The sequence below is a fragment of the Artemia sp. Qi Xiang Cuo genome, chromosome 18 (assembly GCF_049724085.1).
Source record: "Artemia sp. Qi Xiang Cuo chromosome 18, ASM4972408v1, whole genome shotgun sequence".
Lineage (NCBI taxonomy): Eukaryota > Metazoa > Arthropoda > Branchiopoda > Anostraca > Artemiidae > Artemia > Artemia sp. Qi Xiang Cuo.
Window position 1 is genome coordinate 34,879,949 of NC_142811.1, and position 19,427 is coordinate 34,899,375.

At 36.0% G+C, this 19,427-nt stretch overlaps 1 protein-coding gene across 1 annotated transcript in view; it reads left to right on the forward strand.

Moving 5' to 3' along the window:
* The first annotated feature begins 1,011 nt into the window (after positions 1-1,011).
* LOC148941435 (salivary endonuclease-like) overlaps positions 1,012-19,427 on the forward strand; it is a 70,649-nt gene continuing 52,233 nt past the window's right edge. The window contains exons 1-2 of the mRNA XM_089104641.1: positions 1,012-1,198; positions 10,912-11,117. Of these exons, the coding sequence (XP_088960767.1) occupies positions 1,141-1,198; positions 10,912-11,117 (264 nt within the window). The 5' untranslated portion in view covers positions 1,012-1,140. The remainder of the gene's footprint in view (positions 1,199-10,911; positions 11,118-19,427) is intronic.

The following is a 19,427-nucleotide window of genomic DNA, read 5'->3' on the forward strand; positions in this document are numbered from 1 at the left end:
CTCAGAAGTATAAGGTACTACTCTACTAAAATGTGTTTTGTTTTCAGTAAAGCCCAAATTACGTTCTGGTCTATAGACGACTCAGGGACGTTAGCCCTACTCCTGTTTTGGGTAAATTATGTTTGTTTTAAGTTTGACTTTATTATTTATAATAAATAATAACAAATACTGTTGATTTGTATTCAATTATTCATTTATAAGGATTTAGGTTCGTTTCGAGCGTGAATTATTATTTGACTATGTTTTGCTCGTCTTCGGTTTCATGAAGCTCTTTACTTTTCTGTGAAAATCTTCTTTTACGAGAAATTTATTCCTAAATTAACTTCTGTTCATTTTTAATTGACTTTTTTTATTGATGAATAAAAGAAATATTTGTAAAGCCTTTGTTGGGTTTTCTCCTTGAGAATCAAGATTCTTGCCTACGATTTTATATGTATATAACGATTGGCATTGCGCATAGTGTCTGTTGATTTGTATTACACATAGTGTATTCTAATCTAGTTCAACATCTCTTTCAACATATCCTGAAAGTTTCAATTTACCGTCCTTAGCCGCTCCTGAGACAGTGCAGATAGATCCTTTGAACAACCTGGATGCACAAGGTGGCTTTTGGTTTAGCTCAACATCCCGTACAATATACCCTGAAAGTTTAATCGTCATACTCTTATTTGTTCCTTAGATGTTGCACATGCGCCCTTTTGACAAACTATACACGCACAGTATCTTTTAGTTTACATTTAATTTTTAAATATTAAATTGCATTTGTTTTGAATGTCAGTTTTCAACTCTGGTTTTAGTTTGACTCAAAGTTAATCGAATCAAACTGGCTATAATTCAAGGATTGGACTATAAAGACCACTTAGGACCGTCCTAAGTTTGCTATTCAAACAAAAACTCAAAAGCAAACAATTTAAAGTCAAATATTGAAAATAGTGTAGCCACAAGTGAACTTCAAACTTTTTACTATCTTCATTTATGTTTCATAAGCGAACCATAAAGGAAACAGATGCTTTAAATAAACACTCACAGGTTGTTCATTCCATTTCATTTCCAATTGATAAAACAGGACTATTTAATCAGCCCAAATTGTGATTCCTGGATATTGGTCGGTGTTTTACTGTTGGAGAAACACTTCTCATAATGCATAAGACAGTGTTTTTTGTTGTTTGTGCAATATATTGTGTTTCTTCTGTGCCCGGTAAGAATTTTCTCATTTTTGTTTGTGTGGCAGACAATACCAGCACAACATTTACTTGAAATATCCCATCTAAATCAGAGCAATGAAGTGACTTGAGGACTTGAGGGTTTTCAAATCCTTTCCCCCTTTAAGTTAGAATATCAACGGTATGTAAAATGAAAAGAAAATGACAATCTTGATTTCTGACCAATACCGTCAAAGACAAAGTCTAAAACTAATTTTGTTACCCCCCCCCCTACACTGCATTTTTTTTTTTGTAAAATACGGTATTAATCAAAATGAATGTGACAGGTCATCTCAGTGGCTTTGGGCGTTGAAAGATAAGAACCGGATACAAGATTAATCTTACCCTGTCCCACTATATTTTTCTACAGCATTCAGAGAACCGATAAGTCAAGCAGGACCATAGTGACCTATCATAAAAGATCCAAATGGCCTGGAGCACCCTTCTCCTGCATCGGACAAGCAATTAAAAATCTTAGCTAATACCCCCACAACTACAAAGAGTATATGCTAGAAGGTTGGCTTAATTGACTCTAAATCTCTCTATAAAAAAAAAAAAAAAAAAAAAAAAGATATATATTGGATGTGTGTTGAGATTATGCTACAGGCGAGGAAAAGCTTCAACAGTAAAAAATTTTACAAGACAGTGCTAGTTTGACATGATACTATCAAACAGTTCGTGGTAACGAACTGTGAGTAAGGAGTGATCCGGCTCAATAGTAACCGTAACTCTAAAAAACGGAATTTTTATACCAATAGATACATAAAAAAAATCCAATTTTAATGCTAATTTCAAATATATAAGTTGCATCAAGCTTAATACTACCCATCATAAGTTAAGTGCCTGAGAAAATTTGCCTGATTTTCGAAAAAAGAAGGAAACACCCTCTAAAAGCTATAGAACCTTAATGAAAATCACACCAACAGATTCAGCATATCGGATAACTCTACTGTAGAGGTTTCAAGCTCCATTGTTTATTATTTTTTGCTAGAAGAAGGATCACGGATTCGTGTCTATTTGTTTTTTTGTTGTTTTTTTTTACCCAGGGGTGATCGTATTGACCCAGTGGTCCTAGAATATCGTGGGAGGGCTCATTCGAACGGAACTTAAAATTTCTAGTGCCTTTTTTAAGTGACAAAAAAATGGAGGGCAACTAGGCACCTCCCACGATATGTTTTTTCTCAAAGTCACCAGATCAAAATTTTGAGATAGCCATTTTGTTTAGAATGGTCGAAAATATAATAAATATGTCTTTTAGGATGACTGAATCCCCCAAAGTCCCCGGGGGGAAGGTTTAAAGTTATGAACTTTACCCAATGTTTACATATAATATTAGTTATTGAGAAATATACAGAAGTTTTCAGGGGGATTTCTCCTGGTAGCGGGAGGATCTTTCCATGAAGGTAGTTTTCATGGGAGAAGGGACATTGCTAAAAGGGGGTGCCGGCTTTCCCAGCACTATTTAAAAAACGATCAGAAATTCTAATTAACGGCCTTTGTGATTAAGGGGTCATTTTTAAAGAATTGGAACAAAATTCGAATTTTAACGTAAAGAGCGAGGCATTGACTAGGGGGCAAACCTCCTAATATACGTATAAAAATATATGAATATAGAAGTTCATTACGTAAATTAATTTGTAAGTTACGTATATTTATTAATAATAAAAACGTTCATAAATAAAATTAAACAACTTTCGAGGAAGCCATTTAACCAAATAAAAGTAAAATTGATATGCAAATTTTGTCCCACTTACCCTGTCCCACTATATTTTTCTACAGCATTCAGAGAACCGATAAGTCAATCAGGGCCATAGTGACCTATCATAGAAGATCCAAATGGCCTGGAGCCCCCTTCTCCTGCATCGGATAAGCAATTAAAAATATTAGCTAATACCCCCACAACTACAAAGAGTATATGCTAGAAGGTTGGCTTAAATGACACTAAATCTCTCTATAAAAAAAAAAAAAAAAAAAAAAAAAATATATATTGGATGTGTCTTGAGATTATGCTACAGGTGAGGAAAAGCTTCAATAGTAAAAAATTTTACAAGACAGTGCTAGTTTGACCTGAAACTATCAAACAGTTCGTGGTAACGAACTGCAAGTAAGGAGTGACCCGGCTCAATAGTAACCGTAACTAAAAGATTGAATTTTTATACCAATAGATACATAAAAAAAAATCCAATTTTAATGCTAATTTCAAATATATAAGTTGCATCAAGTTTAATACTACCCATCATAAGTTACGTGCCTGAGAAAATTTGCCTGATTTTCGAAAAAAGACGGAAATACCCCCTAAAAGCTATATAACTTTTATGAAAATCACATCATCAGATTCAGCGTATCAGATAACTCTACTGTAGAGGTTTCAAGCTCCATTGTTTATTATTTTTTGCTAGAAGAAGGATCACGGATTCGTGTCTATTTGTTTTTTTGTTGTTTTTTTTTACCCAGGGGTGATCGTATTGACCCAGTGGTCCTAGAATATCGTGGGAGGGCTCATTCGAACGGAACTTAAAATTTCTAGTGCCTTTTTTAAGTGACAAAAAAATGGAGGGCAACTAGGCACCTCCCACGATATGTTTTTTCTCAAAGTCACCAGATCAAAATTTTGAGATAGCCATTTTGTTTAGAATGGTCGAAAATATAATAAATATGTCTTTTAGGATGACTGAATCCCCCAAAGTCCCCGGGGGGAAGGTTTAAAGTTATGAACTTTACCCAATGTTTACATATAATATTAGTTATTGAGAAATATACAGAAGTTTTCAGGGGGATTTCTCCTGGTAGCGGGAGGATCTTTCCATGAAGGTAGTTTTCATGGGAGAAGGGACATTGCTAAAAAGGGGGTGCCGGCTTTCCCAGCACTATTTAAAAAACGATCAGAAATTCTAATTAACGGCCTTTGTGATTAAGGGGTCATTTTTAAAGAATTGGAACAAAATTCGAATTTTAACGTAAAGAGCGAGGCATTGACTAGGGGGCAAACCTCCTAATATACGTATAAAAATATATGAATATAGAAGTTCATTACGTAAATTAATTTGTAAGTTACGTATATTTATTAATAATAAAAACGTTCATAAATAAAATTAAACAACTTTCGAGGAAGCCATTTAACCAAATAAAAGTAAAATTGATATGCAAATTTTTGTCCCACTTACCCTGTCCCACTATATTTTTCTACAGCATTCAGAGAACCGATAAGTCAATCAGGGCCATAGTGACCTATCATAGAAGATCCAAATGGCCTGGAGCCCCCTTCTCCTGCATCGGATAAGCAATTAAAAATATTAGCTAATACCCCCACAACTACAAAGAGTATATGCTAGAAGGTTGGCTTAAATGACACTAAATCTCTCTATAAAAAAAAAAAAAAAAAAAAAAAAAAAAAAATATTGGATGTGTCTTGAGATTATGCTACAGGCGAGGAAAAGCTTCAATAGTAAAACATTTTACAAGACAGTGCTAGTTTGACCTGAAACTATCAAACAGTTCGTGGTAACGAACTGCAAGTAAGGAGTGACCCGGCTCAATAGTAACCGTAACTCTAAAAAACGGAATTTTTATACCAATAGATACATAAAAAAAAATCCAATTTTAATGCTAATTTCAAATATATAAGTTTCATCAAGTTTCATCCTACCCATCATAAGTTACGTGCCTGAGAAAATTTGCCTGATTTTCGAAAAAAGAAGGAAACACCCTCTAAAAGCTATAGAACCTTAATGAAAAACACACCAACAGATTCAGCGTATCGGATAACTTTACTGTAGAGGTTTCAAGCTCCATTGTTTATTATTTTTTGCTAGAAGAAGGATCGCGGATTCGTGTCTATTTGTTTTTTTGTTGTTTTTTTTCTCCCAGGGGTGATCGTATTGACCCAGTGGTCCTAGAATATCGTGGGAGGGCTCATTCAAACGGAACTTAAAATTTCTAGTGCCCTTTTTAAGTGACAAAAAAATGGAGGGCAACTAGGCACCTCCTACGATATGTTTTTTCACCAGATCAAAATTTTGAGATAGCCATTTTGCTTAGAATGGTCGAAGATATAATAAATATGTCTTTTAGGATGACTGAATCCCCCAAAGTCCCCGAGGGGAAGGTTTAAAGTTATGAACTTTACCCAATGTTTACATATAATATTAGTTATTGAGAAATATACAGAAGTTTTCAGGGGGATTTCTCCTGGTAGCGGGAGAATCTTTCCATGAAGGTAGTTTTCATGGGAGAAGGGACATTGCTAAAAAGGGGGTGCCGGATTTCCCAGCACTATTGAAAAAAAACGATCAGAAATTCTAATTAACGGCCTTTGTGATTAAGGGGTCATTTTTCAAGAATTGGAACAAAATTTGAATTTTAGCGTAATACCTCGTCACAGGTAAATTTACTGTATTGTATGTATAAATAAACTTTTTATGCTCTAAACATAAACTTTGTGATGGTTAGAGATTCTAGGCAAACCTCCAGCGGTCAAACCAAGATAATAGGCCAACGCTACCATAAGACTCCAAAGAGAAGAAGTCACACTTTACAGAGAAGCAGACATTGCATAGAGAGGGGTGATCCAAACTTTACACCATTCGCTAAAAAATCTGTTTACTTTCTTTGATAGCTTGGATACACTTACGCTATTTTGATTTGGTTAAGTTTTAAGAGCAGAAGTAGTCCCGAAAGTTTGAACATAATACCCTCAGTCGTTCTTGGGATACTGCTGAGATGCCTTATTGGGAATTAGCATTAACACAGTGGATTTTGAGTTAATCAATCTTAAGACAACTTTTAAATTTTAAACATAAAGGCAAATGGGAGGGTGGGCGTAGGAGTGGGATTAGTTGCCCTCCAATCATTTTCAACTATTAAAAAGGGCATCAGCCCTTACTATTTTCAATCGAAGTAGCCCTTTTCGATGTTCCTACGACAAGTCCTTCAATACGAAGTGCCCTGGTCGAAAAAAAAAAAAAAAAAAAAAAAAAAAAAAAAAAAACATTATGCCCACATCGATCTTAACTATAAAAATGTCAAGGCTTGAAATCACTTTCGACTACTAAAAAGGGCACTAGGCCTTTCGATTTCAAATCGAATGAGCCCTTTTTGAGTTTCTACGACAACGCTTTCTATAAACACCTTTGTGCCCCCAGGGCATAAATTACAACACATACCCTAAGGTCTGTGAGGGTGGTTATCATCCTCTAAGACCTAATTTCCAGAACTTTCAACTACGTTAAACAAAATGGCCATCTCAAAATTTAGATTGGATGTGTTTGGGAAAATGGCGGGCGTGAGAAGGGCTTTAATCGCTCAGCAATCACTTTCAACTATTAAGAAAGGCACTATCCCTTTCAATTTCCAATTAAATGAGCCCTTTTGAAGTTTCTACGACAACACCTTCAATAAAAACCTTATATGCCCAAGGGCATAACTTACAACCCTTGCCCGGAGGGGTGGGGGGGGGTTGTCATCCTCAAAGATCTAATTTCCAGAACTTTGGGGCAATGGTGGGCGTGAGAGGGCGGTTAATTACTCTCTATTCACTTTTGACTATTAAAAAGGGAACTAGCCCTTACAATTTCCAATCAAATAAGCCCTTTTTGAAATTTCTACAACAAATTTCTATATAAACCTTATATGCCCCCAGGACACAACTTACAACCCTTGCACTAGTGGCTCTGAGAAGGTTATCATCCAAAAAGACCTAATTTCCAGAGCTTTCAACTACGTTGAACAAAGTGGATATCTCAAAATTTTGATTGGATGTTTTTGGGGAAATGGTGGGCATGAGAGGGGAGTTAGTTACCTTCCAATTACTTTAGACTATTAAAAGAGCACTAGCCCTCTCAATTTAAATTTGAATCAGCCCCTTTTGAAGTTTTTACGACAACTCTATCTATAAAACCTAATATGCCCCCAGGGCATAACTTACAACCTTTGGGAGCTCTGGGGGTTTTCCATCCTTAAATACATAATTTCCAGAACTTTCAACTACGCTGAACAAAATGGCTATCTCCAAAGTTTGATTGAATGTGTTTGGGGAAATGGTGGGCAAGAGAAGGGAGTTAATTACTCTCCCTTCACTTTCGACTATTAAAAAGGGAAATTTCAATTTCCAATCAAATGAGCCCTTTTTGAAATTTTTACAACAACTTTCTATATAAACCTTATATGCCCCCAGGGAATAACTTAGAACCCTTACACTGAGGGGGCGATCATCCTAATAGACCTCTTTCAACTACGTTGAACAAAATGGATATCTCACAATTTTGGTTTGATGTGTTTGGGGAAATTGGGGGCGTGAGAGGTGGGTTAGTCTTCCTCAAAGCACTTTCGACTATTAAAAAGGGCACTAGCCCTTTGAATTTCCAATCGAATGAGTCCTTTTCAAGTTTCTACGACAAAAATTTCAATAAAAACTTGTATGCCCCCAGGGCATAAATTATCACCCTTGCCCTGAAGAGAGTGTGGGGGAGGGTCCTGCTCAAAGGTATAATTTCCTGAACTTTAAACTGTGTGGAACAAAATGGCTATCTCAAATCACATACAATCTCAATTGGTTGGATGTGTGTCGGGAAATGGTGGGCATGGAGGGGGTGTTAATTACCTTCCAATCACTTTCGACTATTAAAAAGGCCACTAGCTATTTCAATTTACAATCGAATGAGCCCTTTTTGAAGTTCTTACGACAACGCGTCCTATAAAAACCTTATATGCCACCAGGGCATAACTTACAACCCTTGCCCTGAGGGCTTCTGAGAGGGGGGGGGGGTGGGATTGTCATCCTCAAAGACCTAATTTCCAGAACTTTCACCTATGTTGAAAAAAATTGCTATCTTAAAATTTTGATTGAATGTGTTTGGGGAAAAGGTGGGCGTGAGAGGGGGTTAGTTTCCCTCCAATCACTTTCGACTATAAAAATTGGCACTAGACCTTTGAATTTCCAATCGAATGAGCCTTTTTGGAAGTTTATAAGACAATACTTTCTATTAAAACCTTATATGCCCCCAGGACATAATTTACAACCCTTGCCCTAAGGCGTTCGGGGGGAGGGGGGGATTGTCATCCTCAACGACCTAATTTTCAGAACTTTCAACAACGTTGAACAAAATGGCTATCTTAAAATTTTGATTGTATGTGTTTGGGGAAAAGGTGGGCGTGAGAGGGGGTTAGTTGCCCTCCAATCAATTTCGACTACGAAAAGGAGCACTAGACCTTTGAATTTCCAATCGAATGAGCCTTTTTTGAAGTTTATAAGACAACACTTTCTCTAAAAACCTTATATGCCCCCAGGGCATAATTTACAACCCTTGCCCTGGGGCCTTTCGGGGGGGATTGTCATCCTCAACGACCTAATTTCCAGAACTTTCACCTACGTTGAACAAAATGGCTATCTTAAAATTTTGATTGAATGTGTTTGGGGAAAAGGTGGGCGTGAGAGGGGGTTAGTTGCCCTCCAATCACTTTCGACTATCAAAAGGGGCACTAGACCTTTGAATTTCCAGTCGAATGAGCCCTTTTTGAAGTTTATACGACAACAATTTCTTTAAAACCTTATATGCCCCTAGGGCAAAACTTACAACCCTTGCCCTGAGGGCTGTTGGGAGTGTCCTCCTCAAAAACATATTTTCTATCTGGAAATCAACTACACTGAACAAAATAGCTATCTCAAAATTTTGATTGGATATGTTTCGGGAAATTTTGGGCTTGGATGGGGTGTTAGTTGCCTTCCAATCACTTTCGAATATTAAAAAGGGCACAAGCCGCTCCAATTTCCAATTGAATGAGCCCTTTTCGAAGTTTCTACGACAACTTCTTCGATACGAAGTGCCCTGGTCTAAAGGAAAAAAGTAAACAATACATTGTGCTAACATCGTTCTTATATGCCCCCAGGGGATAACTTACATCCCTTGCCCTGTGTGTTGTGGGGGAGTGTCCTCCTGAAAAACAAAATTTCTATACGGAAATCAGCTCCGCTGAACAAAATGGCTACCTCAAAATTTTGATTGGATGTTTTTCGGGAAATGGTGGGCATGGATGGGGTGTAAGTTGCCTTTCAATCACTTTCGACTATCAAAAAGGGCACAAGCCACTCCAATTTTTGACTGAATGAGCCCTTTCCGAAGTTTCTACTATAATTCCTCCGATACGAAGTGCCCTGGTCTAAAGGAAAAAACTAATAAATAATACAATGTGCTAACCTTGCTTTTGCCTCTGAGAAAAAAAATAACAAAACATTGAAGCTATTTAAGATTTATTTATTCATCTATATTTGAATCTGTTATCTGTATGTTTTCTATGATCGTTAATTATAATTTCCATTCGTTTTGGGTTTGATTTATTGTTTAATAGTAATTTCTGGTCGTTTTGACTTTGAGCTATAATAGGGATTACTTTCTGCTGGTCTTCAGTTAATATGGCTGTTTTTACTTTTCTTTGAAAAATTCTTTTTATGCAAAGTTTTTAATTTGTTTTCGTTATATGATCTTTGGACTATTTTGAACAAAATGGTTATCTCCAAATTTGGATGGGATTCATTTTGGGGCTGGCTGCCTCCTGATTAATTTTGAGTCTTAGAAAGGGAACTAGAACTTCCAGTTCCCAATCATATGAGCCTCCTCCAAAGTTTATACGATCACCTTTTCTATAATAACTATATAGCCCCGGGGCATAACTTATAACCCTCGCCTCCGTTTGTGGGAGGTCTGTCACCCCTTGAGACATTGCTATACGATATTTGGACTATTTTGAACCAAATGGCTATCTCAAATCGGATGCATTTTGAGGAAGAGAGGGCGTGTGGGGTACTAGTTGCCCTCCGGTCACTTTTGACTCTAAAAAATGAGACTAGAACTTTCCATTTCCAATCGAATAAGTTTTCACGACCATCCCTTCCATATGAAGCGCCTCTAGGAAAAAAGAATAAATAAACAAATAAATAATTATAAAACATTGGAGCATTATGGCCTATACTATAGGCAACGCAATAGTGTTGTCTATAATAAGAATATTTCTAGAATTACTAAGACTTTAGCATAGTGAGCAGGGTATTGAGGATGTCCTAGCACCCTACTTATACGGAACAATTTCTGCTCCTTTTAAGTTTTAATGTTGTTCCCTACTTTCAGTTGAAAAAAACGTGTTTTTATTTATTTAGTCTACATATCTGAATGACGATTTTGCCTTACAACGATTATATGACTTTAAACTAGAAACTAATTTTTAGAAATACTAAAAAACCTAAGCGAAAAGAGCAGGGTATTGAGGACGTCGCAGCACCCTTCTTTTACGGAATAATTGTCGCTCCTTTTAATTTTTAATGCTGCTCCTTACTTTCAGTAAAAAAAGTTTTTTTTTATTTAGTCTACATATCTGAATGACAATTTCGCCTCACAACGATTATATGACTTTAAACTAGAGACCAATATTTAGAATTATTAAAAACCTAACCGTAAGGAGCAGGGTATTCAGGACGTCACAGCACCCTTCCTATAAGGAACAATTTCTGCTCTTTTTGAGTTTTAATGTTGCTCCTTACTTTCAGTTGAAAAAACCTGTTTTTTTTTATTTAGTATACATATCTTAATGACAATTTTGCCTCACAGTGATTATACGACTTAAAACTAGAAACTAATGTAAGTTCTGATGAATATAAGCAAGACTCAAGCTGACAGCTGCCTATCCTGCTTTACCCTCATTTTACAATTCTGCCGTTTAGTTTCAGAACCGAAAGCAGGCTGCATCGTGAACTTAGACAGCAGTCAACGCCCCAGTCCATCACCATTATTTTTTAGAAATGTTCCTGGATTGCCCTTTGCTGTACCAAGATGGACTAGTGACGTGCGAGCCCTTCCAGTTAATGCTGATGATAGTCTTGTTCTACTCTGTTCGGGTAGCAAATTCAGTAACTACGATACAGATCAGGTGATTATATATTATATTGAATCAAACAGTTCGTGGTAACGAACTGTAAGTAAGGAGCGACCCGGCTCAATGGTAACCGAAACTCTAAAAAACAGAATTTTGATACCAATAGATACATCAAAAGAATCAGATTTTAATTTTGATTTCAAATATATAAGTTTCATCAAGTTTAGTCCTACCCATCAAAAGTTACGCTACCTCGCTTTTTACGCTAAACTTTGACTCTGTCTCACAACTTTATTTTTTTAAACAATAAAAAACTTTCGCGTAAAGAGCGAGGTGTTGCGGCGGGGACACCCCCTTTCATATACGGAATAATTTCTGTTCATTTTAAGTTTTAATGTCGCTCTTTACTTTCAATTTAGAAAACTTGTTTTTTTTTATTTAATTACATAAAGTAAGACATATTTCATACATCTAACTGATTCGATTCGCACAATTCGGGTTTCACAGAAGGTCATTTGTACTTTCAAAATCACTTTAACCAAACCGAGCACTCTGGAAGAGGCTCAATATTTTTTTTTCTTGTGGCAATCATTTGGTGATAGCAAAAATCAAATAAAAAATGTAACTGAAGGTAAATCAATCGAATATTTTGTGCAGCTTTGAAGTTTTGATTGTCAACATTTTTAAATGATGCATTCAGATATGAAGATATAGACTTGTTAGGAGTTTCACAAACTCTTATCCCAGGATTAGATAACATGAAGTTAGGTAACACAGAATTTATTCATTCAGGTAAAAACGATGTTGTGCATAGGCAGGGAGCATATCCCATGATTAATAAGAAAGCCCCCAAGTCTTGCTTAGATTGGGAAAGTATTACTTACAGAATTCTATATGCTCACTTCATAACTAAAAAAAGTGCAAGATATCAATCATAGTTGTATATGTCCCTGTGAAACAGACTGAAGGAGCCAGTGGTGACTGTCTCAAAGCATTTTATATACATATTGGTAATACAGGAATTGTTGATAAATTTGCTTTAGAAAATTAGTCGTAGGCTAGGAAATTAGCAACGGTAATAGACTGCTGCAATTTTGTAGGCAAAACAATCCAGTTAATAACCAATACAGTTTTTGGTCACAAAATGGTCCATAAGTTAACATGGCACATACACCAACTATGTTGTTATAATCGCAGATTATTAACACCAGTGAATAAAAAGATACTAGAATATATAGGAGTAAAGTAATTAATGCTAAAACTTAAGATCCTTGTCTTGTAGTGTCTAGAATTAATTTAAAATTCAAATATAAAAAGGGTAGCCATGCTCCATTTGACAATGGAAAAACGGACGATATAATTGTAACAAAATAGTTTACAAAGAAGCAGAAGATGTCATAGGGATAAAAGTTAGAAATAGTTCTAATATCTTTGTGAATTGTGGAGTAAAACCAACCAGAATATCAAAAGATATGAAGATAAAAGATATAAGACAAACTATAAGACGGATATTTCGCCTCTATAAAACAAGGCGTCTTCATCAATAAATATAGGAGAAACTAAATAACAGAACTAAAGGTGAAACCTAAAATAATCTATAGAATCTAAAGTTAAAATAAATAAAAATGGAATTAGAAACAATAATAAAAAAAAAGAAACGTACCAATTTTAATAGTCAAAAGTGATTGGAAGGCAACTAACACCCCTTCTACGCCCATCATTTGCCCAAACACATCCAATCAAAATTGGGATAGCCATTTTGTTTAGTGTAGTTGATTTCCAAATAGAAATTATGTTTTTGAGGAGAACACTCCCCCACAGCCCTCAAGGCAAGGGTTGTAAGTTTTGCCCTGGGGCAGATAAGGATTTTATAGAAAGCGTTGTCGTAGAAGCTTCAAAAAAGGCTCATTCAATTGGAAATTCGAAGGGCTAGTTCCCTTTTTAATAGTCGAAAGTGATTGGAGGACAACTAACACCCCTCTCACGCCCACCTTTTCCCCAAACACATACAATAAATTTTTTGAGATGGCCATTTTGTTCATCGTAGTTGAAAGTTCTGAAAATTATGTCTTTGAGGATGACAGCACCCCCCTCCAACAGCCCGCAGGGCCAGGGTGGTAAGTTATGCCCTGGGGGCATCTAAGGACTTTATAGAAAGCGGTGCCGTTGAAAGTTCAAAAAGGGCTCATTTGATTAGAAAAGCGGTCTTTTTAATAGTCGAAAGTGATTGGAGAGCAACAAACAGCCCTTCTACGCCCACCATGTCCGCAAACACATCCAGCAAAAATTTTGAGACAGCCATTTTGTTCAAGTTGAAAGGTCTGGAAATTATATCTTTGAGCAGAACACACTCCCCCCACAGTCTTCAGGGCAAGGGCTGTAAATTATGCCTTGGAGGCATATAAGGATCCTTATAATGCCTTATATGCCTGACATTTCATTCATTTTGAAATTGATAGGTCTAGTGCCCTTTTTAATAGGCTGGTCGAAACTTATTAGAGGACAACTAAACCCCTTCTCACGCCCAACATTTCTCCAAACACATCCAATCAAAATTTTGAGATAGACATTTTTTTCAACATAATAAATCCCCCATACCCCTAACGGCAAGGGTTGTAAGTTATGCCATGGGGAATATAAGGTTTTTATAGAGAGTGTTGTCATAGAAACTTCGAAAAGGGCCCATTTAATTGGAAATTGAAAGGGCTAGTGCTTTTTTTAATAGTCAAAAGTGATTGGAGGAAAACTAGCACCCCTCCCACACCCCCCATTTCCCCAAACACATCCAATAAAAATTTTGAGATAGCCATTTTGTTCAACGTAGTTGAAAAGTCCGAAATTATATCTTTGAGGATGAAAATTCCCCCACATCCCTCATTGCAAGGGTTGTAAGTTATGCCCTGGGGGGCATATAAGGTTTGCATAGAAAGTATTCTCGTCAAAACTTCAAAAAGTGCTCATTCGATTAGAAATTGAAAGGGCTAGTGCCCTTTTTAATAGTCGAAAGTGATTGGAGTTTTGAGTTATATCTTTGAGGATGACAGTCCCCCCACAGCCCTCAGAGTAAGGGTTGTAAGCTATGCCCTGGGGGAATATAAAGTTTTTATTGAAACCTTTGTCGCAGAAACTTGAAAAAAGGCTCATTTGGTTGGACATTCAAAGGGCTAGTGCCCTTTTTAATATTCGAAAGTTATTGGAGCCCCCTCTCACGCCGACCTTTTCCCTAAACACATCCAATCAAAATTTTTAGATAGTCATTTTGTTCATTGTAATTAAAAGTTTTAGAAATTAGGTCTTTGAGGATGATAACCCCCTCAGAGCCCTCAGGGAAAGGGTTGTAAGTTATGCCCTGGAGTCATAAAAGATTTTTATAGATAGCGATGTTGTAGAAACTTCAAAAGGGGCTCATTCGATTAGATATTAGAAGGGCTTCTGCCATTTTAACAGTCGAAAGTGATTGGAGGATAACTAACACCCCTCTCGCACCCACCATTTTCAAAAATACATCCAATCAAAATTTTGAAATAGCCATTTTGTTCGAAGTAGTTAAAAAGTCCTTAAGATGTGCCCTTGTGGCATATAAGGTTTTTTTTTATAGAAAGCGTTGTCGTAGAAACTTCAAAAAGGGCTCATTTAATTGGAAATTAAAAGGGCTAGTGCCCTTTGTAATAGTCGAAAGTGATTGGAGAGCAAGTAACCCCCCTCTCCCGCCCACCATTTCCCCAAACACATCCAATCAAAATTTTAAGATATTCATTTTGTTAAACGTAGTTTAAAATTCTGGGAATTAGGTCGTTTAGGATGACAACCACCTAACAGCCCTCAGGGCAAGGGTTGTAATTTATGCCCTGGGGGTATATAAGGTGTTTACAGAGACTGTTGTCGTAGACACTCAAAACGGGCTCATTCGATTCGAAATTGAAAGGGCTACTGTCCTTTTTAATAGTCGAAAGTGATTGGAAGGCTTGACATTTTTATAGTAAAGAGCGATGTGGGTATAACGTATTATTATTTTTTTTTTGTTTAAACCAGGGCACTTCGAATGGAAGAAGTTGTCGTAGAAACTTTGAAAAGGGCTCATTCGATTCAAAATGGAAAGGGCTAGTACGCTTTTAAGCAGTTGAAAATGATTGGAGAGCAACTAATTCCTCTCCCACGCCCATCCTCCCATTTGCCCCATTATGTTTAAAACTAAATGTTGCCTTAAGATTAAATCAAAATGCACTGCACACAAAATGAACGACAGAGTGCATTATGTTCAAACTTTCGGGGCTACTTCTGCTCTTAAAATTTAACCAATCAAAATAGCGTAAGTGTATTTAAGCTGTCAACGAAAGTAAACAGATTTTTTTGCGAATGGTGTCCAGTTTTCTATTTCAGGCCAACTAGAAGAGGTATGAGACTAATTTAAACACTTCTATTTGTGTCGAGATTTTTAAAAGGGTGCATTTTGTTAAAAATTGCTGAAAATCTTTCTCCAGTATACAAATAGCAGGCCAAACTATAAAGTTTAAAAAAAACGAAAATATTTAAACTATTATTTTTTTTTTCCCTGAAAAGACTATGTCAATATAAAACGAACAGAAATTAACTAAAAAAAACTTTTTCCACTAAATAAATTTTTCAAAGAAAAGTAAAGAGCCCCGTAAAACCAAAAATGAGCAAAAATAAAATCAAATAATCTACGAAGCGTGAAACCACCACAAATCAGCATCGATAAATTAATGAAACCCAAAACGAACAGAAATTACAATAAATAACCGAGTCAAACTCAAAACGAGCAGAAAATAACATGAGTAAGGCTCAAAACCCCCTATACCTTCCCAAGGCCAGAACATAGTTCGCACAATACTGGAAAAAATACAAATGAATGTGCATTGTCAGTTTAATATACATATACTGATATTAATTAATCAAAATATTAATATTATTTGATTTATTAAAGTTAAAAAAGTAAAAACATTTATATTTTTTTCAGTAAAGTGAGTATAGTCCTAGGTACTATTTTGCTTGCGCCCCCGTACCAAACAGGTTTTTCTGATAGGTATTCTATTCTACAGGGGCATTACACCCTTTCAAAGAGATTTACGCAATTTCTAGTTCAAGGTATATACATGTTTTTTTTTGTTTTTTTTTTTTACCGTATATTGAATTTGCTTGCGGCCCCGTACCAAACAGGTTTTTCTGGTAGTCCTATTCTAGAGGTCATTACACTCTTGCAAAGAGGAACGAGTATAACTTGATTGGTGATTAGGATTTGAGTTTTCTATTGTGACATCAATTTTTTGGAGGTCAAACTCATGGATACATGTTTATTTTTTATTTTTTTTTTAAACTGATATTTTTTCAATGAAGTCCATAGCAGTGCGAGAGGATTACTCAATTTACATCTTAGTGTTAACTGGGCAATGACTAAAGGAACATTTGAAGGTGGAGAAAAAAAGGGGTAATTAGCTATTGGATAATTTTAACAAGAATTTTTGAAAAAGGTAATTACTTCTTTAGTTTACGAGATTTGCGAATTTTTTGCGAAAAGATATTTGCGTAAAGGTATTGCGATGGTTAAGAATGCCTCACGGGTAATTAAAGAATGGGATGCTTGCATCAATAATACAAAGAATAAGCTCAGATACTTAATAGATTTGACGCTTACAAGACACATTGCTAGAAAGTATTTAATAGCTTAATTGAAAAGTAACGATAGAATGACACTGTGACTTGACCTAGCTTTACCTCGCCGATGTGGTCTGTATAATACATAAGTAACGTTTGAAAAGTATTGTCAATTTAAAAAGAAGCAATCGGAGATGTTTGATTAACCTTTGCAAAAAAAAAGGGTAATGGGATTTGTGAATTGGAGGAGATGCCATGATTATGTACTGTATAATACACAAGTGATGTTTTGGAGCGTATTGTCAATTTAACGAGAAAATGATTGAAAAGTGTTTTGAGGGAGATGGGTTGCATGGAGGGTTGAGTTGCATGAGAGTTCAGTTAAAGGGGGTACAGTTACACGGGGGTTTCAGTTATACAGGGATTCAGTTACAAGAGGGTTCAGTTGCACGGGGATTGAGTTCCACGAGAGTACGAGAAAATGACTGAAAAGTGTTTTGAGGGAGATGGGTTGCATGGAGGGTTGAGTTGCATGAGAGTTCAGTTAAAGGGGGGACAGTTACACGGGGGTTTCGGTTATACAGGGGTTCAGTTACAAGGGGGTTCAGTTGCACGGGGGTTGAGTTAAATGGGGATTGAGTTCCACGAGAGTAGTGCTTTGTCATTGTTTAGCTTGTCACAGTTTTAAAAGAGCTTTACGGGGATTGAGAGACTCAGTTGCATAATTCCGTGTTATTTTTCTTTACTTGATGCTAATTAAAAAAGAAATTTGAGTGTTACATAAGTAGTTTTTGTATCTATTAATAGATCATTCCGGGGATTGAGAGACTCATTCGCCTGATTCCGTGAGGTTTTCCTTTACTTGAGGGTCATTAAAATAAATATTGTCGTTTTAAATAATTAGTTTTTGTAACTTTTAAAGTAGATTTACGGGGATTGAGAGACTCAGTTGCATAATTCCGTGTGATTTTTCTTTACGTGATGGTCATTAAAAACGAAATTTTTGTGTTAAATAAGTAGTTTTTGTATCTTTTAAAAGAGCTTTAAGGGGTTTGAGAGACTCAGTTGCCTAATTCCGTGTGGTTTTTCTTTAGTTGGTGGTCATTAAAAACAAAATTTGTGTGTTAAATAATTAGTTTTTGTATCTTTTAAAAGAGCTTTACAGTGTTTAAGAGACTCAGTTGCCTGATTCAGTGTGGTTTTTGTTCGCTTGGTGGTCATTAAAAATGAAATTTTTGTGTTAAATAAGTAGTTTCTGTATCTTTTAAAAGAGCTTTACAGGGTTTGAGAGACTCAGTTGCCTAATTCCGTGTGGTTTTTTTTTTACTTAGTGGTCATTAAAAACGAAATTTTTGTGTTAAATAAGTAGTTTTTTTATCTTTTAAAAGAGCTTTAAGGGGTTTGAGAGACTCAGTTGCCTGATTACGTGTGGTGTTTATACAGGGGTTCAGTTACAAGGGGGTTCAGTTGCACGGGGGGTGAGTTAAATGGGGATTGAGTTCCACGAGAGTACGAGAAAATGACTGAAAAGTGTTTTGAGGGAGATGGGTTGCATGGAGGGTTGAGGTGCATGAGAGTTCAGTTAAAGGGAGAACACTTACACGGGGGTTTCGGTTATACAGGGGTTCAATTACAAGGGAGTTCAGTTGCACGGGGGTTGAGTTAAATGGGGATTGAGTTCCACGAGAGTAGTGCTTTTGTCTTGTTTTAGATTGTGACAGTTTTAAAAGAGCTTTACGGGGTTTAAGAGACTCAGGTGCCTAATTCCTTGTGGTTTTCCTTTACTTGGTTGTAATTAAAATCTAAATTTTTGTGCTATATCAGTATTTTTCTTTTATATTTATAGACCTTGCCGGTGTGTGTGATCCTCAGTTTCCGATGTTCGTGTGGTTTACCTTTAAGGGATAGTAATTAAAAACGAAATTTTTGTTATATATCATAAGTTTTTTGTTGATGTATATATTTCTTTAAGTGGTGTTAGAGACCATGTTTTATGAGTCCGGTTGGTTGTTATACAGGGATTCAGTTACTTGCCTGATTCCGTGTGGTTTTTCTTTACTTGGTGGTCATTTGTTGTATCTTTTAAAAGAGCTTTACAGAGTTTGAGAGACTCAGTTGCCTAATTCCGTGTGGTTTTTCTTTACTTGGTTGTGATTAAAAACTAAATTTTTGCGTTAAATAAGTAGTTTTTGTATATTTTAAAATATATGTCATGGTTTTGATAGACTCATGTGCATAATTCCGTGTGGTTTTTCTTTACTAGGTTTTCCTGTGTTCTATTTTTTAAAAGAGCTTTAAAGAGTTTGAGGGAATCAGTTGCCTAATTTTGTGTGATTTTTCTTTACTTGGTGATCATTAAAAACGAAATTTTTGTGTTAAATAAGTAGTTTTTGTAACTTTTAAAAGAGCTTTAAGGGGTTTGAGAGACTCAGTTGCCGGATTCCGTGTGGGTTTTCTTTACTTGGTGGTCATTAAAAACGAAATTTTTGTGTTAAATAAGTAGTTTTTGTATCTTTTAAAAGAGCTTTACGGGGATTGAGAGACTCAGTTTTACCTTGTCACAGTTACATTTTCTTGATTTTTCAAAGTTCATTTTGAATTTCTTTCGATGAAATTCATGAGTTGGAATATTTCAGTAGTGTTTGGTTGTGGTTTACCTTGTCACAGTTACATTTTCTTGATTTTTCAAAGTTCATTTTGAATTTCTTTCGTTGAGAAACAAGAGTTGGAATATTTCAGCAGTGTTTGTTT